Source organism: Sceloporus undulatus, chromosome 4 (assembly GCF_019175285.1).
Source record: "Sceloporus undulatus isolate JIND9_A2432 ecotype Alabama chromosome 4, SceUnd_v1.1, whole genome shotgun sequence".
In the NCBI taxonomy this organism is placed as follows: Eukaryota; Metazoa; Chordata; class Lepidosauria; order Squamata; family Phrynosomatidae; genus Sceloporus; species Sceloporus undulatus.
Genome location: NC_056525.1, coordinates 166,673,521 through 166,688,463, shown reverse-complemented (window position 1 = coordinate 166,688,463; position 14,943 = coordinate 166,673,521). Strand labels below are relative to the sequence as shown.

The following is a 14,943-nucleotide window of genomic DNA, read 5'->3' as shown; positions in this document are numbered from 1 at the left end:
TTTTTGTGTTTCATGTCAGTGAATTAAAGTGTTTTGAACGCCTGCTAGAAGACTTTAACCCCTTTCTTACTCTTTGCAGGACCATTTCATTCAGTCATATGTTACAGTATAGAAATGTCAAAGCAACTTGTGAAAAAACTGTACGCGGTAGAGCAAATCTGAGGTCATTTTTGGATTTAGGATGCCAAATTCATATAAAACCAGCATACACTTTTAAAAAGGTTTTATGGCCTTCAATTGTTTCATAAAAATATTTGCATAATTACCCAGACGCAGTGACAATGTTGCAGTTTGTACCTCATCCCAAATGGTGTTCTTCATCAAGGATTCAATTACCCTGTAGCAGGTTAACTCCAAGGTTAGTCATACCTCAAGTGGACCCACTGAAGTGAAGCAAAAGCTATTAGTCACATCAAATTTAAATCCTGTTTATTTCAGTGGATCTACTCTAGGTAGGTCTCATTTAGTCCAGATTTAGTCCAGTCTTAGATTGCAAGGAACATTTCTCTTGCAGTGACTGCTACTAGTCCCAGTGGACTAGGAATACTAGGGAAAACTAGTATTATACTCATATTTCATACTAGATCTGCTCCACTTTGTTGCTCACTTGTGTTGTTCAAAGAAGACTGGAAAGGGAAGGGAATTATTTTGTGTCCACTGAAGAAAAGCTTACTTCCCCAATGGGCTTTCTCCAGATTGCAAAGGATGAAATTAAAATCATGACTAGTCCAGGGAAACAATTTCTTGTCATGAGTTTAATTTTTTTTCCCCCAGTGCAGTTTTTATCTGCAGAAAATGAGTCATACCTTTAGTGCAGAAACTGATAGGGAAGAAGAAAAGGAAAGAGGCTAACAATGAATTCAGAATGAACAAAAGAGGATCTTTCTCCTGCTGCAGCTTTATGTCTGAATGAAAATCCTGAGAATATTTTGAAACCATCAATAAGAGAAGATTTCATTTAATCTTGTGTAGGCAAGTGGGTTGTGAGCAAAATCTTTAGGGGTTCATAGATCAAAGTGCCTGAGTTTGTAATACTCTACCAATTAGATAAAGTCTCACATTATTTTTTGCAAAAAAGAAACACAAACAAAAAACCCTAGAATGTAAAATCCAAGAGTTCTTTGTTTTCCTTCCTTCCTTCCTTCCTTCCTTCCTTCCTTCCTTCCTTCCTTCCTGTCCATTGTAAAAAAAATGTTACTGTTCAAGGAAGCAGAGCTTTAGCTTCCTACACCAATTGAATAATGAGAAGTCTGCAGGCTCTTTTTTAACTCCCCCCACCCCTAGTAAGAAGGAACCATAAGTCAAAAGAATTTTAGTCTATTTCATCTAGTGCTTCCTGGTGGACATCAGAGAATAAGTCCACATCTGAGAGACCTCCTGATACTTGAGAATGTTATCATATCCCCATAGTCCTACCTACTTCAAGTTAAACATTTTCTGTTTCTTCAGTTTTCCTTCAGAAAACTTACTTGACACCACCCTTACTCTCTTCTCCTCTGAACTCATTCCAGTTTGTCTATATTTTTCTTAAAGGGAGGTGTCTAGGAGGATACAAAATAGAAAGATTGTTTAGACCTGCTCACACTCTGTAAGTAGCTCACAGCCATTTATCCAAAATGCCACTTCTTTTTGGGCTGGCAAAAAGATGGATTGAGGCCGCAGCATGCGGTTGCTGTGGCCCCAATCCGGCTTTTTCAGGGGCGGCTTCAAGCCACCCCTTCGCTCTTCTACCAGCCAAAGAAATCACATATTCCTGGAGCTGCTGCTGCTGCTGCTTCTTCTTCTTGTTCTTCTCCTTTTTTTCCATTCTTCTTTTTTTTCTTCTTTCCCAAACTTTGCTCTTCCTTGGATTCACAAACCTATTTGACTAGGACTCTTGCTCTGCCTCTCCTTCCTCCCTGCTATCTTACCAAAGAAATCAGACAGATTAACCTGCTTAATAGACCCATGTGACACATTGCTTTCAATTCTAATAATTTTCCTGAGCCGGCAGGCCTTCCTGCTTTACTGAATGTGACGAAGAGAGAGCTACCTACCCTAGCAAACTCTTTTAGATTTTAATAGCCTGATTCACCAAGTCATATTTTTTTTAAAATCTGTGTTAATTAGGGAATCTAGAAGGTTAAGTAAAATACTAGAAAAATAGGAAGTTAATAACTCAATGGCTCAATCAGTAAGTTAATTTTAAACTCTGGTTTGCATTGGTTTGATTGTTGGGTAGACACATGTGTCTGTCCAGTTAGTTCTTATTTTTGATGTCTTATTTTCTCCCCCCATAGAAATCATGAGATCAAATGGATTTTGTTTAGCCAACACTGAAACCATAGTTATTGACCACAGTATACCAAATGGTAAAGAAAAACACTTGGACGTCGACACAGCAGAACATCTGTGAGTAGCTATGATTTTTAAATGCATATAAAAATGTGTTCATAAAAGACAATTCCCAGCTTCGTGCCAAGTGTGAACAAGGAGTAAAATGCTGGAAATAGCAAGTACATTTCTATACCGCTTATCAGTGCATTAAAGCACTCCCGAAGCAGTTTACAATGTGTGTAAGCTACCTGCCCCTAACAAGCTGGGTACTCATTTTAGCTACCTCAGAAAGATGCCAGCCTGAGTTGGCCATGAGCCTTTGGCTGGTACTGAACTCACAGTCTTGTGGTTTGTGAGTGAGTGCTGCAGTATAGACATTTAACCACTTCACCACCAGGGCTCCTGGAAGCTGGCTTGAGAACAAGACAAGTTACAGCTTCTTTCCCATGCTCCTCATAAATCTAACTGGGGGGGGGGGGTGAATGAATATTGAAGGGAGGAAGAAATCTTATTTCCAACAAGATGGGTGTAATCTTTTTGTAGTGCTAAATTATAGTTGGTAGCTGTTGTTTTGAATTGTCTGCACTTTTTGTTGTTGTTTTACTCTAGACGCTTTCTTTACATAATTTATAAAACTGCTCAGTCCCCTAGATTTCAAAACAGATTTTTGTGTTAGTTAAACACTAAATAAAATAATGCAGTCAAAACAAAACTCTGGCTGGAATTTATCAAACAGGAAGCATCTTATCTAAAAGAAACATCTTTAGTGAAGAGGAAAACCAAAATTAGGTAGATACTTACCTGTTCTCACTTGGCATGATGTTCCATAGGATGGGAGCTGATATACTGAAACACTCAGGCTCAGATGGAACTACCAGGAGTGGTTCTTCTGAAGATCTCAGGAATCAGGCAGGATGATAAACATAAGAGTGCATCTTACTACTGTAAGAATAGGATCTTATGTCAGAAACTGAGTTTACAAATAGCAACTAGATTAATCTGTTAAACACAGACTATGTTGACAGTCTGGTTTTCATTGTAGAAGATCTGTGGGAAATTCTATTGTGGCAGATGATTGATGAGTTGCTCAAATAACTAATTGGCCCCACATAGCAATATCTTCAAGAATTTAAATGTTTGCAGTGTAAAAAAAATTATCTATCAAGACAGAAGACAAGGAGAAGACTGTGGGGAGAAGGAAGAAATATACTAGAATGAAAAAAATGACACTAAAATTAATTGACAATTGATTAAGAGTATCTGGTAGTGAGGGTCAGTGGTTTCAGTCAACAGTGCTCAGTGTGCTGCAATGGGCTATGCAGGTGCAGATGTATACATGGACCTCCATATGTTTATCCCTTTAATTTGAGCAATCAGCCGTTCAGTAAGGAATCCTGTGATACACATACAACCACATTCCACACAACAAAATACAGCACCATTTAGCAGCTCTGCTTGTTAGAGCCTGAAAAACTTACTTTTTGGCACTACCACTACCATAATGCTCCTATCTGCAGTGTCTGTGGCTATGACACTAGGAGATTTCTGGGAGCTGTAGGACATTACCACACAATCTCCATTCTTACCACAATTGTGGCAGTTAATAAAAATGGAAACATACCAGTTTCAGAGCAGCCATTATCACATGTCTTGTTAATTGCATGAATGTGGCTGCATCTGCCATCGCACTCTGTTTTGCACTCCCCCTTAACCAAGTGTCCCTGCCCTATGCCCTACCCAGTGTGTCTTTCAGGTTTTTCTTTTACACTTTATTTTCATTTTCACTTTTTCACACAGTTCCAGAGTTCTGCTAATGCAATCTAAGGTTTTTTAAAATAATAATAATAATAATAATAATATAAAATCAGCTTGCTTAGGAATAGCAAAGGAGAGGGAGGGACAGGGAGACAGAAGGAGACACTGATACCACATGACTGCAAATATCGCAACTGCCTCAGCAGTGATATTTCACATCCAGGCACTAGTGCGATTGTGAGTTTATTTATGGGTTTCCCCCATCAATAAAAAGGGATGCCCTAACCACATTTAGAGACACAGCAGCTATGGGGTGGAGGCATTGTCATGAGATAAGTAGTGCCACAGGTGCTTTTTTCCAACTGTAATTGTGGCTTAAAAGCTGGATGTAGTAATTACTGTAGTTCAAAAAAACCCTAATTTTTCCAGCTGTTGTTTGTACAAATTAATTGTAGAGATAGGAGCAGAAGTCACACTCTGGCTGTCTTTCATCACTGGTGTGAAATGGGCAAACCTACAGGTATACATAGAACTTACCTGCTTTCAAGTTGTATGTATGATCTAATTCTTCATTAAGTTGATAGTAGACAATTGGGAAAGGAGCGCCTCTAGTTCAATATATCGAACTATTTCTTCTCTATATCTGTACATGTGTGTAACAGAAGAATACTGGATTATTTCAAGCATTCTAGCTTTCTGGAGCTTATCGTATATACTTATGTATAAGTTGAAAAATATAGACTATAAAATTGACCCAAAAACTTGGGTTGACTTATACATGAGTCAATACAGTAACAAGATGGCAGGGAGAGCAATCGTTCACTTCCCAAGCCTCTTTCCAGCCAGGAGAGGGCAGCCAGGCAAGGAAGATGCAAGATGAAGGATTAGGACATCCTTTACATCCATGGTTACATGCCCTTAAGTTTTACCCTTGACTTATCCATGCGTCATATAAAATTCCAGAATTTTGGCCCCAAAATATCTACCATTGACTTATACACGAGGTCGACCTATGCACAAGCATATACGGTAGGTTAGTGTTCAGAAGTAATCCATCTGTACTATAGGTATATTTCAAACCAGTGCCTTTTAAGAAAATTATTCAGATCATGTCTAACAAGGAGCTAAAAATAGGAGAGTGAACCATCACGCTAAAAAAAGCTTATCTCAGATTGCAAGTACCATGAAGCTGCTGCTGATACATGTCAAAACAAGACAGAGGCTGTGAAATCCCTTCCTTTTTATCTAAATTGTAAGTCTCATTTGTACATGACAGAAATGTGGGCCAGTTTCTACAAAACACAAAGTTGGGTTCTCTGTGGTATTTATTCATTTATATACTGTTCAGACCACTTTTCTATACACACCCAAAGTTGTGTCCACAAATCTTATAGTTGCATATGGAACAGGTCTTGGAGTGGCATCACCACAGGCCTGAAATAGATCTGAACATGCCATCATGTAAGCAGCTCATGTAATGTGTGGGTTTGTGTGACAAACAGTAACCTGAGTATTGGTTAAATTCTCACATGATATATTCAATGCACTTATGAAACAGAGGCTGCATTTTCACTGAATTAATCCAGTTTGACACCGCTTTAACTCAGTGCTATGGAATTCTGGGATTTGTTGTTTCACGAGTTATTTAGCATTCTCTGTAAGAGCTCTGGTGCCACAACAAATTACAAATCCCAGGTTTCCATAGGATGGGGCCATGACAGTTAAAATGGTGTCAAACTGCATTAATTCTGTAGTATAGCAGCAGCCATAAGCTAATTTATATAATATGTGGATGAATGAACATAACAATGTAAGACTGAAACAGTGGTTTCAGAGTAGGAAAGGGTTATGTTAGAAACTAATATCTGGTCAATCACATTCTTGAAATGCTAAGAGACTATAGCTCCATGACAGTGCTCATACTTGGCATACAGGGTGACCAGATGTCCAGATTCCATGTCCATAGAATCAGGCCATTGGTACATGGAGAAATGGATGGCAGATCCTAAGAAAAGAGGACGCCTGGGCACTCTGAACTTCTGGGATTTGTAGTTTCATATAATTATAATTCTCAGCTCTAGTGCCTCCCCCAAATTCCTGGGATATGCTGTTTCATGTATTTATGATTATCAGCTCTAGCTCCTCCCCGAATCACAGGGTGACCAGATATGTCCTCTCTACAAAGAAGAACAAGGCACTGCAAAATGTAGGACATTCAAGAAGAATGCAGTTCATTACAAAATAAAAGCTAAAAACACCAATATAAATGTAAATTCATGCTTCTTAGTCATGCTCAAAATGTAGGGCATCTTGAAATTCGTCTTGGACAGAAGGCTGAAATGTAGGACATGTCCTGGGAAAGGAGAAGCTTGGTTACCCTGCACATGAGGCACTTCCTCTGTTCCTAAACTATACTCAGATCCTCTCAAGTCTCCTACTTATCATACCTCTTGTGGCCACGGAGTGACTTCACAGGAAATGTTAAAGATTTAAAATAGAACTAAATGGAAGATTTCTAAAATAATTTGCTGAAATTCTACATCAGCTACAGAGGTGATTACTACATGCAGCTTTTAAATCATGACTGTAGCCACAAAATAATACCTTTGCTGATACTTATCACACAACAATGTTTCCAGCCTATAGCTGGAGTATATGCCTAGTGTGGTTAGGCCATTCTTTTTCACTGATGAGGGAAAGCAGTCATTGCTCCCAATCATGTGGCAGTCTCAGGACTGCTCAAGTGCAAAACATCATTGCCAGGGCAGTTGCGAGATTGGCAGTCACGTGGCATCACAGACTTCTCCTCTCCCATTGTGCCCACTCCTCCTTGCAGTTCTCCTCCCAAGCAGTCTGATTCATTGTTTTGGTGTTTCGTTTCATTTCTTTCTTTTTAAACTTATTGGAACTACAGCTAAAAAAGTAAAAAAAAATGATATGAAATGAAATGAAAGGCATGCTAGGTAGAGCATAGGGCAGGAAGGCAGGATTACTGGAGGAGTGTGAAAGAGAGTGTGATGGCAGCAGCTGCCCCAGTTGTGTGATTGTGAAAATGTACAATAATGGCTGCTCATGAAACTGGTATGTTTGGGTTTTCATTTATTTGTGTGATTGTGGTGAGAATGGGGCTTGTGTGATAAAGTCCTTAGTTACATAAATGTAATTAAGTAACATCTCCTGGCCTGACCCTCTCCAGCCCACCTTAAAAGCCAGCAGCCAGAACAGGTGAAGGAGGTCCATTCAGCTTCTGGGAGAGAGTGAAGATGACATTTGCCTCCACCTCTTATCAACAGATGAGGCTTGTAGTCTCAGAAGCTGAATGGGACCCCCTTTTGCCTGATCTATTGAGGTGAGCTGAGGTGGGATTGAGGTAGTCTTACTGACTACAGAATAGTTATAGATCTGTAACTCTAGGTTAAAAATCTGTACCTGCTGTACTGAATACCACTTGAAATTGTTAAATATTCTTTGCTTACATGCCGCAAAAATCATAGAGAGATTACGGCATCTGCATTTCAACAAATGAAAAGCTGCCTGATCTGTGCAAAGCCCAGAAGCTCTTGAAGCAGCTGCCAAAGACTTTTAGAGTGAAATGGGAAAATCTGAGCTTGAATTACATGACTCATTTGCTCAAGTGCTTTCCAGCTAACTCCCTTGTTTAATTCCTCACTCAAATTTATAGTAAAATGAAGCATCTTGACTAAGAAACATGACTCTGATGACCTGTAGAGAAAAATGTTTGCTTTCAGTCAGTATGCAAGAAACCTTTGTGATTTATTTGTTGTGTAGGTTTTAGAAGCTTCTGGCAGCATGCAAAACTGTAATCTGTGCACATTTTGAAATCTACCGGGCTTGTCATAACCAAGCCCAAGGCTTGGGTATAACACAGAGCAAGTGCTTCTCTAAGGTATCCATAATACCCCTGGTGGCACTTCAAGCTTTTAAAGTTGTGATCCAAATTATCATTTCAGATACTCCAAAACATTCTTTTTCCTGAGCAAATGAAGTTAGAATCTGTACTCTAAGGGAACACCACACACTCTTCTGTCCCATTTATATTTAGCCCTATGAAATGCTGATATACTCAGACATATGGCTTTAGACTACCATAGTTGAGAAAATAATACCATATCCTGCCCACTTTGATTATCTTAGAAATCACTTGCTACACTCATAAGTAACTACAGTTGACTAGGCTGCATGTTGAAAAGATGTGCAGTTCAACATGAAACCAATTAATTTCCTTGAGGGAACCACTGATGAATCTCTTATATTTTGAGTTGTCAGGCCTTTCCTTACTGCTTAGCTATCTCGAGGGAGAGGTTGTGTGGGCAAGCCTTGCAAACTTTGGCTCTGAACAAAGAGAAGCTACATACTATGAATGCCATAACAATGCCAACAAGGATGTCAGCCACATGTCAATATAATCAGTATAACTACCCAGCTATGATTTCAGTAATTGTATAATAGCCCTGGTAATTCACTCTTGATCATTTTTACAGCCAGTTGCTGGAATCCTATATGATCTGTTACGTTACCTAAGATTTATGTATACCTAGCTGCATAGCTTCTGCCAACCTAGCAGTTCAAAAGCAGGTAAAAGTGCAAGTAGATAAATAAGCACCACTTTGTTGGGAAGGTAACAGTGTTCTATGCAGTCATGCTGGCTACATGATCACAGAGTCGCTTTCAGACAATGCTGGCTCTTCAGCTTAGTAGCAGAGACAAGCACCACTCCCTACAGTCGGACACAATTAAACAACCTTGTGAAGGGGAAAACCTTTATCTACCTTTTAGCTGCATAGGGGAACCAGTGTGGCGTACTAGTTTGAATGCTGGATATGCCTCTGGAAACCAGGTTTGATTCCCATCTTGGCCATGAAACCCACTGGGTCACCTTGGGCAAGTCACATACTCTCAGCCTCAGAGGAAGGCAGTGGCAAACCTCTGAACAAATCTTGCCAAGAAAACCATGTGATAGCTGCCATTAGTCAGAAATGACTTGAAGGCATACAACAACAGTAAAGCTGTGCAGCAGAGGCACTAAAAAACTCCCTCACTGGATTGCAAAGATGCATAATGCAGTAGACAAGAATGCCCAATGTGCATCAAGACCAATGCCCATTGCACATCACTATACAGTACAAAACACCACATTACTGTGTGATGCACACCAGTGTGCACCACACATTTTGCAATCTTTGCTACATAATAACACAACAGCAGCCCTCTACTTGATGCAATATGCAGCTGCACAATTATAATTCCCACAAATGTAAGACTCTAACAGGATTCTGACACTTTTTAAAATAGTACATGCCAGCACACTTTTACTCTTCATAAAAAAATCCATTTTTCAAAAATGATCAAATTTCAAATACTTGGCATGATTGCTGCCACTATCATGAATCCTATGCCACATTAATTGATACAGCCCCAGAAGCCATAGAGCTTACAGGAAGGTTTCATGTTGGATCCATTTTAAATGTTTCTTTTAATCCAGCATTACCAATGAAACATGGGATACAAAGAGAGATATGGAGGAACTGTAGACACACCTATGAGACAGTACAGAAGTTAGAAATGTTTTACTTCTTGAATACAAGTTTCATCATGTGTGAAATCATAGGTTAGGGATATTTTGTGTGTAGTTAAAGTGAAATTGGGGAAAGATTTGCTTACTGACAGCACTAGTCTCTACCCCCAGATCTCAAGGCCTGTGAATTCATACTGTGAATTTCCTTTTCTCTGCTCTGTATGACTTGGAGCATGAGCAGTGGATGGGAAAAATTCACAGCGTGGTGATGTGATAGCATGGGATATAGTTTCTTACATGTTTTGTGAGAGAGGAGAACTGGACAGTAGGATGTCATTTTTGTCACAACTCTTAGCACACATATATTAAAAACACCATTCTGGCCTGAATAACATTTTTGGGACTGCACTGAAGGTTTTTATGCGAATAGGGTCAAATTATACCTCTTAGGCTCTACCCTCCTGAGGACTTAAAGAGGGAATGCCTGGAATTTACAGCCTAGTATTCCTTCCTGTTAGTTGCCTCCTGGTCAGGTTGACATGAGGATCCCTGGTACAGAAGGGATCAGTTCCTTGGGTGGAGTTGTTGGCATAAGCTCTGGTTGTATGAGACTTCGGACATCCCTGACTCAAGAACCCTGGGCTTATGAACCTGGGTTGCAACTCTAGTTCTAGGACCCTTTGAAACTACACATTTATAGCACTGTGATTCCACTTGGCTGCCTCCTGTTGAATCTTGAGATTTGTAGTTTAGGGAAACCTTGGAGTTCTCTGACTAGAAATGCTAAGTGCTCCCTCTCAACTGCAGCTATCAGTGCTATAACTGCACTGTGTGAAAAGGCCCCAGATGTTATCCGTGAGTTGATTTCTAGCACCTCTGATGTTGCTGGCCTAATGGATCCATTCAGTTGCTCCTTGTTTGACTCAGAACTCAGGCTGCTGCTTGAGTTTGCAGGAAGGGGAGAGTGATTTTGACAGATCCCTTGGAAGGCCAACACCATTAAACAGTGAGGCCCAGGGCACTGAGAAAAGGTCAGAGGGAATACAGACAATTTACTAGGCCATTCAGAACATCAAAATCAGCAATAGCTTTGTAGAGCTTTCCTGGTGATGCCTTCTTCAGGTTGAGAAATAAATTTTGCAGCAGCAGTGATTGGAGGCCAACCCTACTGGCTCCCAAACCACTTGGTCAGGCTTGGCTGATGAGTTGTAGTACTTGTTTCTGACCATTCTCTGGGTGGCACTGCAACACAGCAAATCTCAGACAAGTAACTGCTGTATGAGGGATGTCCTGGTGGTGTAAGTAGTAAAAGGCTGAGGGCTTTCTGCTACTAGAGCTCTTGATCTGAGAATCCTGGTGCCACTTCTGCTTCTATCTCAGATGCTTCCCCCTTTTGCCTGACACACGCCTGCAGAATCATGAATGACTCTATCACTTTGTTTTGTCTCCTTCTAGGTTTGACAGTGTTAGTGAATTCACCTCTGAGCTTGAGGACAGCGATGACCCAACAGCTTATGTTACCAACCTGTCATACTACCACCTGGTCCCATTTGAAACTGATATTTTGGACTGACACTGTCTAGCAACATGTATGGCTGACATCAGGTGGATGTCTTTATTTGTGACATTTACCACCCAGAACTTGGCATTTATCATGCCAGCTTCAAGGTGTGCGATGCAAAGCAGGAAAGGGCTAGCTACAAATATATGTCTTGAAGCTAGAATTGCTGTTTGTTCTTCACTGGGGCTCCCGAAGGCACTGGCAAGAATGCAGGTTACTTCTAATGGACAAAGGGGCTTCCATTATGCCAAAAGGAATGAGACAAGGATGTCCATTGCTAAATAGCCTCAAGGGGATGTATGTTGAGAGACATAAGGAATTTCCACAACCTTAACAAAACATTTGATGATGCAAAAATTGGTGGCCCTGATTCTTGTACAGCAACATTTGCAAAGACCGTCCACATTTCTTCTTTCTCAAGTGCTTTAGGACCCATAATGATCTTTTGAAACTTTTTCTATGGAAAGGCCTTCTGTGTTCAGAAACCAGTTGTTCCCTCCTCCATTCCTCAGAGTGACAACATATAACATGTCATGGTGGTGCTTTCATTGAGACAGACCCGGAATAACTGATGCCTTATGTTCTGTGTGCCTATAGGAAATAAGCACATAAATGGGATTGCTTGATTTAACTTATTCTAAGCCAGGGGTTTTATTTAATCAGTTAATGACCTGTTGTTGTTTTCACTTGAAATAGTAATAATGATAATAATAAAAGGAAACAAAAATAAACAATGGGGAAACAAATAACTTGCATCCTATGATGGTGGGGTGGGAACAATGATTTTAAAATATTTTGTCTGAATTTCTGAAAGTTTTCCTGGAAATGTTATAACCCTCTCCCAACTCCTGAACTAGGAAATGTTGCAGTTTCAGTATTTAATTGTTTACATTAAAAGGGTACCTACCTTCATGTCGATTGGTTCTGGACTACTGCTTTTAGAATCCCTGACTCAGTGTGGCTGTTGGCTTTCTAATGGATGAAATGTAGGACCTGTGTCATAAGGAGACTGCCAGAAATGTCTTCCACATGCATCTCTTCCACTGTTGTCATGCAGGGATGGGAAAACCTTTGCCCAGAAGGTGGTGTGGGACTGCAAGTCCCATCAGCCCTAGCTAGTTTAACCAATGTTGAGGGATTATAGGAACTGTGGTCCAACGTCATCTAGAGAGCCACTCATTCTACAATCATTTTGCAATGTATAGATCCACTAGGGGGTTCATAGCACGTAGCTTTGTTGCATGGGTCAATCTATGTAAAAAGCAATTCTACATTTTACAAACCGGGGAGGATCTTTGTACTAGAAGCGATTCTTTTCAGTGGCAAATCAGTGGCAACTGTAGCATATGTTTTTATCTCAAAAATAAATAAAAAGGTGATTTCATAGCAATAGAGCATCAAAATTAGGGGAATTGACCCAAAACATTTTGCTGCCTGAGGCATAGCAGTGAATTATATCCCCCTCCCCCCACACACATACACACAAATCAAGGTGGATAATACCCAAAGCCAGACAAATTATTCTGGCACAAGAGGCAGACAAGCCTGAAAGTGTTTCTTCCCACCCCTAGCAATAAAATAAGAAACTAATTAAGAATTTGTTCTTCTTTTGTGACACTAAAATTTCCTGCTTTGGGCCACAACTGCACTCTGCAGCCCTGAACATTAATGCAACAGTCCTAGGAAACATGGAGAATATACCCATCTGCTAAATTTGGAACATAGCAGAAATCCCTCCATGGCTCACACTTCTCATTTGCACAGAAATAGACTAGCCTATATGGACAGCGTAAAGCTATAATGTGCCATCATTCTGCTTAAGTTTCCACCTTGAAATTATTTCTTTAGATTGCTCTAGCACTAGTTCTCCTTTGCTTGCATTCTAGGATAGATTTTTAAAAATGGGGCTGGCCCCAAACATTATGCTCCCTGAGGCAAATCAGCAAATGCCCCCCCCCACTCGATCAAGACGCATAGTAGTTAAAGCTAGCCAAATTATTATTTTTGGCACACAAAACTGAAAATCTCATAGGCACCACTCCCACATCTCTAGCCATATATAAGATAGGAAAACAAATTAACAATTCGCAACCTATGCTTAGAAAGTGGGATGACATGATTCCCTTTTCTTTGGTGTTGAGTGGGCTTTGCCAGTACTTTCAGTGGAGAGAAGAAATAAATCCATACATTTCCTTTAGATAAGGCTTAACATGTAAAGTAGAAAAGTAGCCACTCTGCCTAAAAGTAAGGCTGGCCCTGATAGAAAAAGCACAACATTTTTGGTTTTTTAGAAATAAAAAGCTGAGAGGGGCTTTAATGTTATGGCTCCTTCTGCCCACTGACTGCATTGATAAGGAGATGCAATAGCTTCTGAATGATGGTCCATAGCTATGAAGGGCCCAGAGCACTTGCCTGGCCACTGTTCAGGAGAAAAGAGTGAGCAATCTTTGTGGGGAACAGGGTAGAAACCAGATTCCTAGGCAAAAGGCAGATAGTGAAACATGGATGAAGAAAGAGTACTGGCTCTGCTGCTGGTACTAGTAGTAGTAGTGTGAGAAGATGAGAGTGTTCTGTTAATAGGAAGCAGTTGACATGACAGCGCAAGTAGGTCTTAACACTTTTAAGCTACTAAATGGTTGGCTTTTGGCTCCAGCTCATGGGACAACAAACACCTGTCTTCAGAGCTCACTCACCATAGTTTGTGGCTAAGCTGTTTACTAAAGCACATTGACACTATAGGCCTCAGCTTGCTCCCTGGGGACTCTTGGAGACTATGTTTCGCTTCACAGGGTTAGGTGTCTCTTAACACAGAATTTTGAGTATTCACATCAAGCTACTCTTCCCAGGCAAGGAAGAATAGGCAGGTAAACTCTTTAAAAATAAAGAGAGGTTTAGTTGTATGGCTGCCTTAAAATCAGTGTAATTGTCAGATTTGATGCATAGGAATTGATGGGGAGCAGGAGGAGATACATTCCAAGCTACTTGTTCTCCTCATCCTGTCCCTCAAGAATGGTACACCTCTTTCGCCTGTGAACCCTCAGTATTCCTTTGTATAATAACTGTAAAACAGAATTTGCTAATGTAAATAGTAATAAATTATTGAGATCCCTAATTGTTTTACAATATATGTTTCTGATATATTTTAATGAAATAAAAAATATTACTCATCGGTGTAATGCTTGCTTTTGAGCATGCTTTTTGGTGAGGGTGATTATTAGTTGTCCAATTATTATAGACTTGTTTTTACATGGAATGGGTGAGAATTATTTTGGGAGGAAGGGTTGACTATAAATGTTCTAAAATTTGCAGATTTCATCATAAACTCAATGGGAAAAAACTGAGATTTTGAAAAACTGAATGTGGGGATTTACCTTTCCAGGCACAGAGTGTTTAGCTCTTAGAAATCTGGCATTTAGTCCTTGAATATCCAATCATGTTTATGATGCTGACACTCCTTCTCGCTAACTTCTCTTTGACAGCTACATGGCAGGTAAATACACCATGATCCTCTCCATAGTGGGCATGACTGTTCCTATTGGCCAGTTCAAATAGGTGAGAATTTCATTTGGATGGTTTTTGAGAAGAACATACTATTCTGAGCTGAAACTGGCAGCATTTCTAGGTCTCCCCAAGATGTCATTTGATGTTGAAAACTGAGAAACATCACTACTGTAAGATAAGCTTTGTGAATAGTAAATGATGCAGCAAGTGGAAATGATGCAGCAGACAAAAGTCCAGCCCTTTAGCCACTGAGTTCCAGCAGCAAGTGGCAAAA

General features: G+C 40.0%; 1 protein-coding gene across 1 annotated transcript in view; it reads left to right on the top strand.

Annotated features, from left to right (window-relative positions):
- Positions 1-14,344, top strand: part of PXDC1 (PX domain containing 1) — a 47,765-nt gene extending 33,421 nt beyond the window's left edge. Inside the window, exons 4-5 of the mRNA XM_042462509.1 lie at positions 2,280-2,391; positions 11,063-14,344. Coding sequence (XP_042318443.1) covers positions 2,280-2,391; positions 11,063-11,180 — 230 coding nt within the window. The 3' untranslated portion in view covers positions 11,181-14,344. The remainder of the gene's footprint in view (positions 1-2,279; positions 2,392-11,062) is intronic.
- The last annotated feature ends 599 nt before the right edge of the window (positions 14,345-14,943 follow it).